The 9,006-nt window shown below is 54.2% G+C and overlaps 1 protein-coding gene across 1 annotated transcript in view; it reads right to left on the bottom strand.

Annotated features, from left to right (window-relative positions):
- Positions 1-317: 317 nt before the first annotated feature.
- The window catches only part of LAMP1 (lysosomal associated membrane protein 1), a 17,120-nt gene continuing 8,431 nt past the window's right edge, over positions 318-9,006 (bottom strand). The window contains 5 exon segments of the mRNA NM_001163655.1: positions 318-1,273; positions 1,694-1,864; positions 1,934-2,000; positions 2,755-2,880; positions 3,420-3,607. Of these exon segments, the coding sequence (NP_001157127.1) occupies positions 1,134-1,273; positions 1,694-1,864; positions 1,934-2,000; positions 2,755-2,880; positions 3,420-3,607 (692 nt within the window). The 3' untranslated portion in view covers positions 318-1,133.

The following is a 9,006-nucleotide window of genomic DNA, read 5'->3' as shown; positions in this document are numbered from 1 at the left end:
AATAAACCTGAGGCCCAGCTCATGCTCTGAAAGCTCTGAGCGCCCTGCTGGCCGCCTGTGCTTTGCAGTGGGGCCACAGGGCTCCAGGTCGGTGCCCACAGGGGAGCCCCCACGGCCCTCCTCCCACTCGCGGGGGCTGTTAGGTCACCACTGAGGACCTACCTCCAGACACAACTCCTGTCAGTCCTCCAAGTTACCACCCAGAAGACCTACCGCGACACCAGCTCTCTCAAACGCTGGGGGACAGACGCCTGCCGCCTACCGTGCGTCCCACTGAGACCTCTGGCGGGAGCGGACAGAAGCACAGAGTCCAGACAGAGAAAGAAAGAGATGTTTTATTAGCATTTGTTACAGCAACGCGTGACGTGAAGGGTCGTCCGTGCACAGCCACCCGAGCGGCAAGCGGGTAGCGCAGAGCGTGACACCCAGTATTTACACGAGTGCAGAACAGGATCACCCCGAACCTCAAACAGAAGACTGAAAGTCACTTTACAAAAAGGTAAATAAAAATAACACCCATTTATCTATTTTAAAAAAGTGCCAGCTCTTGAGTGGCAGAGCGCGGAGAGGACAGAAGGGCCCGATGCCGCGGGAGCGCCGGTGCCCTAGTACCGAGCTGTGCGCCGTGGGGGCCGGGCCCGTCCTGGCTTCTAAAGCTTCATTTAAGCGTTCCAGATTTTCACCTTTTGGAGTACTTCTGTTTCTAGATCTTCTGAAGCACAAGCCTAACAAGTAGCCAGCCCTCCTCAGCCCTAAGACCAGGGAGCACCCCACCTTGGCGAGGCTTCAACCTCAGTCAGGAACGAAGAAGCCAACAGCAGAATCTTAAAGAGCCAAGTAATAGTGGAGCCAGTGCCCATGTAGGGAAGCACTCCTCCCTCCCACCTGAAAGTTCTACTTTGGTAAATATTAACGTTTTAACCATTAGCAAAATATTTAACCCAGTTAGCAAAATTAACACCGTCATTTCAATACTCTTGTGCATAGTAAATGTTGCAAGATGAACTTCACATCGGATAAAGCAGATTTGAAAATCAGTTTGCAAGAAAGCGTGCCGCCCTCCACGCCAACCTAAGCTCAGGGGACGAGCGGAGGCCCGGAAGTGGCAGCCGGCCCGAGCTGTCGCAGCCCTGCTAGATCGTCTGGTAGCCCGCGTGGCTCCTCTTCCTGCCGATGAGGTAGGCAATGAGGACGATGAGGACCAGCCCCGCCAGGGCGCCGCCCACGGCAATGGGGATCAGCATGCTGTTCTCATCCAGCTGGCACTCCTCCACTAGGAGACACGGGGCAGGGGGCCATGCTCGCGGCCACGGTCCCCACGAGACCTCACACGGGCTTTCCCCCCCGCCCCCCAGCCTGGCTCGGTTCTAATCAATTACTGCTTGGACACAGTCAGGACCTCCGGGCCCTCCGGACACAACACCCCACCTCCTGCCTTCACGGCTCGGGAGGACAGGCGCCATCCCATGAAACGACTACCTTTGAGCAAATGGCGCCTTGGCTTCACATCTGTGAGCTGCTGGGTCTTCCAAAGGCAAGGTGATGCGGGAAAGGGAGTTTGCTCTAAAAATCTCTGAGACTGGGAAAGGGGACCCCCACCCCCATAAACTGTCCTTGCAACCCAGAAATGATTAAATATCCAAACAGAACTGCAGTCTGCAGACCCCGTGCAGTCTCCCCCAATGCTACTCACCAGACCCAAACTTGTCACCTTGCACCTGGAAAGCCTGGACCCACACTTTGAATATATTGACAGAAAAGGCCTCCGTGACCTCCACACGCTCCTCGGCGTTACACTTGTATGAATTCCCGATGGTAGCCTGCAGTGCCCTCAGAGAGCTGTTGTCCGCCTGGAAGGTGGGGTCTGCAAAGGCACATTGAGAGTGAGTGCTCTGGGACTCCTGCACGGGCAGGTGAGATGTGGGGGCCTTACCTCTGGCATCAGGGACAGTCATATTCAACTGGATTCCTTGCAGGAAAAACTGGCTAGTATTTGGGTCCTTAAAGAGAAGAAAACAATCCTTAAACACTTCCCAAACTCACATGTTTACCATCAAACCTAAAGGATCATCTGGTAGTAAATCTGACTCCTGCAGTTCTAGCTTCAGCAAGAGGCCGTGGAACATGCAGTCTGTAATAAAAGGCATCGCATAAATCCCGAGAACACAGATGCTGACTTGTCCTCCTAGACCTTTTTACACAATCAGACTCTGTTAAAATAGGGACTGAAGGAGCCATGTTCTAAAAAATCAAACTTTTTCCAAACGTTGGCACTTTAGGAATGTTAATGTAAACTTTATCAGGAGAAACCAGACTGTTAATCTGCAGCATCATAAATACTGGCAGAGGGCGTTTCTATGCTTCCCAGATGGGGACAAGAAGAGAGGACCCAGGACCCAGGATGTCACCCCTGGAAGAAGGGCTGAGGGCAGTGCCCGAGGCGGAGGCTGGGCTGAGCACAGTGGGGCACAGACAGCGATGGTGGGCACACTGCAGGTGCCCCCTGACACCTGCTGCATAAAGGAAACCAACGGAGGTGTCCTTAATGAAAATGGAGGACTGAGGGTCCAAAGCACTGATGGAAGAGGCAGGTGGGGAAAACAGACCCTGTCGTCCTCACTGGGGCAAAGCTGTGGGTTCTGGCACCTTCACTGATTCTCCGTGGGGCTGGGGCATAGTGTGCGGGAGCCGATGGCGGGAAGCCATGGCCAGATGCGGGCTGTGGCGCGAGGTGGCGCGGGCACGAACTCTCACCATTCCAAACTGGAAGAGCAAGGAGTGGATGCGGCTGCTCCGGAGATCCAGGGTCACCAGCTGGGGGCCACAGCTCCCCGTGGCGCTCGTGTTGCTTGGGTCGATGCTGAACAGTCCGCTGACGGTCTGAGGAGGAAAAGCAGACATGTTACCCAAGTTCCTTTTCGCGCCCCATTTTGGGTCCTCCACGCTCTGGAAAAGCCAAAGTGACCTCAAAATGAGAACTTCAAGGTTTCTATCATTTTAACCAAAACCAGGAGGAGGAAAACACCCAAAGTGCAGACTTCTGGGTTCCAGAACCATCGTCCCTGCTCCTCCTGGTTGCTACTTTCACGAGGACATTACACTCCCACCACAAGCACCTTCGCTGTCACAGCCCACAGCCCCCATCACCAGCAGGGACAAAGGAAAAGCGTAACAATGAACACAAAAGTTGCGGTGGTAAAAGTTTAAGCTGAATTTAACATTCTCTTAGGGGCCGATAAACTCGTCCAGTAGAGCAAGTCCCAATGACACGGGCCATACTGAAGACAGCAGCCTGGCTGTGTGCACCAAGAAGCTGATTACAGGACAGGCCCCACAACCCGCTCTCTCAGATTTATGAGAGGTGTGCACATGCACCAGCGCCCTGACGCACGGAGATGGGTCCCCAGGGCCGAACCTACCGTGTTGTCCCTCTTGCTGTAGGTGACGTTCAGCTGTAGCCCCATGCTGGCCAGCAGGCAGGTCCCGTTGGTGCCGCTCACGTTGTACTTGTGCACAGAGGGGCTCTCTGGCGTGGGGGATGGTGAAGGGCGGGGAGGCGGTGGCGGTGCAGTCGTCGGGAAAGGCCCATCTTGCTCACAGCGCGTCTCTGGAGACAAGTGGGAAAGGAGGCAAAGTCCTAGTTCCTCAGGGCCACCCACCGGAAGCTTCGGCCACCCCAGGCTCACCGTGAACCCCAGTAGTCTCTCAGCTGGCCACACCCGCAGAACGGGATCTCTCGGCCTGTCCGAGGACAGTGCATGCCAGCCCCCCTCCGGAACTTTGGGGCAGCAGCCTGCTGTCCCACAGGGCCATCCCCACTCCTGCCACCATACCGCAGCTCTGCCTGGAGTGTCCTCCAGCTCAGCCTCTGGGCAATGCTGCCTTCACAGAGCTGTCCCCTTCTGCAGGACAAACCTTTCTACTGAAGTAAACACAACCTGAACCCCATCACCTGCTGCTGGGACAGTCAGCTACACACCACTTCAAACGGCAACAATTCAAGACCCTCTGTGAGGCTGCACACTAGGCATGGTGCTGGAGGTCCCACAGATGCAGGCGGGACACACACACACACACACGCACGCACGCACACACCAGGACAAAGCTAGTGCCATCAGTAAGGTGCTCGTGGGAGAGAAGCCCAGGAGGCCTTTACAGGGATGAACGTCAGGGGGCAGTCCCTGCAGGACAAGACTGGAGCTGAGACCAGCCAGGTCCAGTGAGCCAGCTGCTCTGAGCTATTCAGAGCAAGGGGGGTGGTACAGGCACCTGCACCCTCCTGGAGACAGAAGGCCCAGGAAGTGTGAGTGAAAATTCCTAAGAAAGGGATGACAATCCAGGAGTGAGGGAAGTTGGGGCAGGACAGGCCTTGGCAGGAGGACATAGTGGGGGGGGGGGCGGGGAGAGGGCACATGGGGGGAGCACAGGGGGGTAGGGGGAGTGAAGGGGGGCACACGGGAGGGGGGAGGGGAGAGGGCACACAGTGCCCCCAGAGGACATGCCCAGGAGTTTAAGTGTCTCCGTCTCTCAAAACTTGACCTACTATGATTGCTTAGAACAAAAATTTACATTCAAAATCAAGGCAGACTGAACCAAGAGAGAAATGAACACTCCCTCAGATGCATACAGAACACACACCTGCCTCCCACTTAACATCCTAAAACACCCGGACCCATAGCACCTCCAGGAGACCATCATCCCCAAGTTAAGCCCTCTGTCTTACTGCCCTGTTTCTGTGGATGATCAGCATTCACACGATTTCTGTCCAACTCCCACCTCTCCCCACTTCAGCTAGCCTGGGCCATGGGAGCTGGCCCACCATACCCAGTGCCGTGGATGTGGAGCCCACGGGGAAGCTGCCAGAACTTGCTCCACTTTAAAAGGAAACTTTGCCACCATTTCCTCCTGGGGGGGGGGGGGCAGGGGAGAGATGGGAAAGGTCACCCTGCAGGGCTGTGACATGGAAGTGATGCCACACTTCTGGGAAGTTCACTCACCCAGTGTGCCTTCACACAGCGCAATCACACACAGTCAAATCCTTTTCTAGACAGAAGGTAAAGATGGAAAAAAGGCAAGATAGTCTGGGTGTGCCTCTGGGCTCTTGGTGGAGGGACAGCTGCCTGAGAGGTCCCCACCCAGGGTGTGCTGGCCACACTACCCGCCTCCTCCCTGGGGCTGCAGGCTGACGCCATAGCCACACCTTTAAGAACAGCCTCACCACTGCTTTCCAAGCTGTTACAGAACAGGACCTCATTAAATGTGCAAAACCACATCAACACAAGGTGGCTTCCAAATCCCAGCCTAGATGGGCACGCGGCATGCATGGGGAGAGTGACGAGCACCTGCACACACGACCTGCTGTTCTCATAAGGCAGGCTGCGAAGTGTCCACCTGGGAGCACAAACGGTACAGTCAAGTGTAAGGACGAGTGCCTGCCCCCTTCCCTCCCTTCCCAAATGCAGACAGAGAGCCCCACCCTGCGCAACCTGTCCCCCAGGCAGACGCTGCAGCGAGGAAAGCACACGGAGGATGCACTCAAGTGTGCTCAGTGCGACCCGTGTGTAATCGGCCCTGGGAAGGCCGGGGACCCCAGGAGAGCGCAGGCTGCGTGTCCCGCCAAGGCTCCCCTCCTCAGGATTTTCAGAAGCTTCTGGAGGCCCCCAAAGGATCTGCCAGCGACCAGCTTGAGGAGCCTGCGTGCTATAGTTACAAGGAGTCTCCAACGAAGTGCAAGGAGAGTGGCGTTAGCACTCCTTTACTTTACTCCTTTCCTTTACTTGAAGCTACCCTGGCTGCTGTTCCTAAGGGAGAAATGTTGCCAAACTGGGTGGAAAGCAAGCTTGGGACCAGCCATAGGAAAAAGTTCCTATTTTGAACTTCTAACGGTCACAGAGGCAGCCACAAGTGCCCACACATCAAATCTTGAAGGCACAAAGACGAATAAATACGAATCCTCTGCCAAGCCATCAAAGTCAGGTGTCTGCGTGGGCCGGGGGCTGGAAATCCAATTCCCGGGGACACAGCGTGGACATGCTCACCGGCTCCACCTCAGCCTGCGGGGACGGCTGTGCCCAGCCCGCTCCACGGAGATGACCACGTGCCCCTCACAGACCTTGGGGAGAGGCTGTTCTCGGAACCTGCCTTCGTCAACCAAACGGGAAGCCAACTCCAGCAGCCTGGCCTTGTGCTTTCTCAGAAGCTCTGGTGTGTCAGTACCTGGTGTTTCTCAGGGTAGTGCACGGGTAGGGGCACGGGGAACCAAGGCCCCACGACAGCACAGAAGAGCGAGGCCACAGAAGCCTGGGCCAACCCCCGCAGCTCATTCTGACTTTCCAGGGGCATTTGTGGCCAAAAATTTACCTATTTCTGAAAATGTGTTTATTTAACAGTTCTTTATTGTCAATCCACGACTAGAACAGACTATGAGAATATAAAATATACTTAATGTATTTGATTTGACAGGGAACCTTTTCTCTGAAGCTTTCAATTTAAGTGACCCAGAAAAAAAAAAAAAAGTACCTAAGAACCAGAGGAATGAAATTAGCACAAAAGGAGATAAAAAAAACAAATGGCTTAATTTTAACAGAAACCAAGTATTTTAAATGTGAATGATGCTGCCATGTAGCATGTGTGCTCAGTTACAACAAATCTCCTGCTTGGAGGGGGATACATGGGTCCCTCTGATTGCAAACCGCGTCAGAAACAGCACAACAGACAAAAGTGGGCGTAGCAAGCCGCTGGCAGGCCAGGGGGCTCTCTACAGACCAGACCCCAAGATCACACCTGGTTGAGTCAAAGTGCACAGCTGGGCTTCGAGCACAGCTCAGGTCACGTCAGCAACTCCAGCTGACCCTTCAACAACGATGACCCCCATGGATGAAAATCCATGTTAACTTTGGACTCCCCAAAACCTTAATTATTAAAACTCCACTGCTGACCAGAAGCCTTAGCAGTAACGCAGTCTATTAACACATATCATGTATTCTTACGGTGAAGGCAGAAAAAAACAATCACAATAAGACATTTACAGTTTTGTACTGTGTTTACTGGAAACATCCATGTGTGAGTGGACCCACACAGCTCACACTGGTGCTGTTCAGGGTCTGCTGAAGTATTTCTGGGGACAGCTCGGCTCCTGCCCACAGAGTGAAAGCCCATTCTGGAGCCCCTCCTTGCCCACGTGGTTGCTCTGAGAACTCCCCCAATCACTGAGCCTGGACCTAGGCCACTGGAGGACCACATCCCACGAAATAAGAAGTCACAGGGGGTGGGTGGGTGTTGTGTACACGTTTGTGGCAGGGTAGAGGGAGTGGGGAGCAGTCCCTGGAGCTTGGGGCATGGATTTGTTTTTTGCAGACTTCATTTCTTATCACTCCAAGTAAAGACTGATCAGAGGAATTACAGACGATGTTACCTGATAGTGACAGGAGCCCAAAAGCCCTATGAGGACTCCTTCCTGTCCAGGGAACACTACGCAGACATGCCGTGACCTCACCACACCCTCCAGCCTGCCACAGGGATGTGCCAACTTGTACACGATATTCTGTATAACTCCAGGACACCTTTTATCCCTCCTCTTCCCAGCAGATTTCCTGAGTGCCCTAGTGTCTTTAAAAAGCAGCAAGATTCCTTTCCAAAGCACAGACGTATCCGTAGAGGCAGATTTAACATAACATGAAAGCAAGCTTTGGTGAGAGGGACAACCACGAACACAAGAGGAGGTGGGGACTGAGGGTGAGCTTAGTGACCAAGCTTCGGACCAACAACTCACAGGACACAATGGGTGACTGCCCATAGCAGGCTCAGAGTGACCCACCACCAGGGCAGAAGGCCAAGCCCCCAGGTGACTGTGTAGGGGCTGGGGCGGGAGCCTCTGAGGATGGGGGTCGGTGGCTGGGTCTCAGGTGTAGGGACCGCTTCACTGAATGCATCTTTCCCCCGTGGAGTCACCACAGACATTCCTCCACTAGGAAAGCAACGCGTGGGGAGCTGACGGTGAGGGGCTGTGTGCGCGTGGGGAGCTGATGGTGAGGGGCTGTGTGCGCGTGGGGACGGGGGTTGGGGAACTCCGTGAACCTAAACCTCTTCCAAAAGATAAACACTATTTTAAGAAAGTGATAAACCTTAAAAAAGATTAGCATTTCCGTACTGTCACAATCTGATCTTAGGCCAGAAGCTGGAGCCCTGTTCTGGGCACCACACCGCTCAGAGAAGTCAGACAGGACAGGCCCATCTCTGTGCTCAGAAGCTTTCCAAGCAGAAGAAAACAAGTCATGAAAGTGAGGAGCTATCCTCTACAGCCACCCTGAGGCCCAGATGGTAGTGAGGTCACTGCACTATCATTTCCCAATGCCTCTGACAGTTTTTGCTCTTCCCTTCTGCTCGAGGCCAGAGGGAGAAGACTGAGGTGTTCTGCTGGGGACGAAACCCAGCTGCTTGGAGACTCATACCAGTGAGTGTCAGCTGCTGAAGCACTTAGCGTGGCTGTAAGTTCCCCACCCCCGCAGTCCCTCCCCCACTCGGGGAGGTGGGTGCTAGCGTGCACACCTGGGCCTGTGCACGTGTGCGTGTGCACACACACACAGCTCGCCACACAAGGGGGGTACTAGAGAGGGCTGGTCCCGCCGGTCTCCTCCAGAGCTGCTCCAGCTCACACAGACCTGCCTTTGTGCCCTGTGTATTGCTGCTGGTTGAGTCTTCCCAGTTACAGACAGCAAACGTTCTAGACTTTGTGGCTGTCTGGTGTCTGTGCACACCCAGCTGTGCCAGTGTGAATGCAAAAGCAGCCATAGAAACAGGTATACGAATAAATGAGGCTATGTTCCAAGGAAACTTTAGTTATGGACACTGAAGCTTGACTTTCATGTAATTTTCATGTGTTGTGAAATGTTCGACTCCTTTTAACATTAAACTGATAAGCAGGGAAAAACCACGTTTAGCTTCCTGGCTATACAGAAGCGGAGGTGGGCTGCACAGGGCCTTGCGGAGGGCACGAATGCCTCTCAG

The sequence above is a fragment of the Felis catus genome, chromosome A1 (genome assembly GCF_018350175.1).
Source record: "Felis catus isolate Fca126 chromosome A1, F.catus_Fca126_mat1.0, whole genome shotgun sequence".
In the NCBI taxonomy this organism is placed as follows: domain Eukaryota; kingdom Metazoa; phylum Chordata; class Mammalia; order Carnivora; family Felidae; genus Felis; species Felis catus.
Note: the sequence above shows the minus strand (reverse complement) of the source record. Positions and strands in the feature narration are given on the sequence as shown.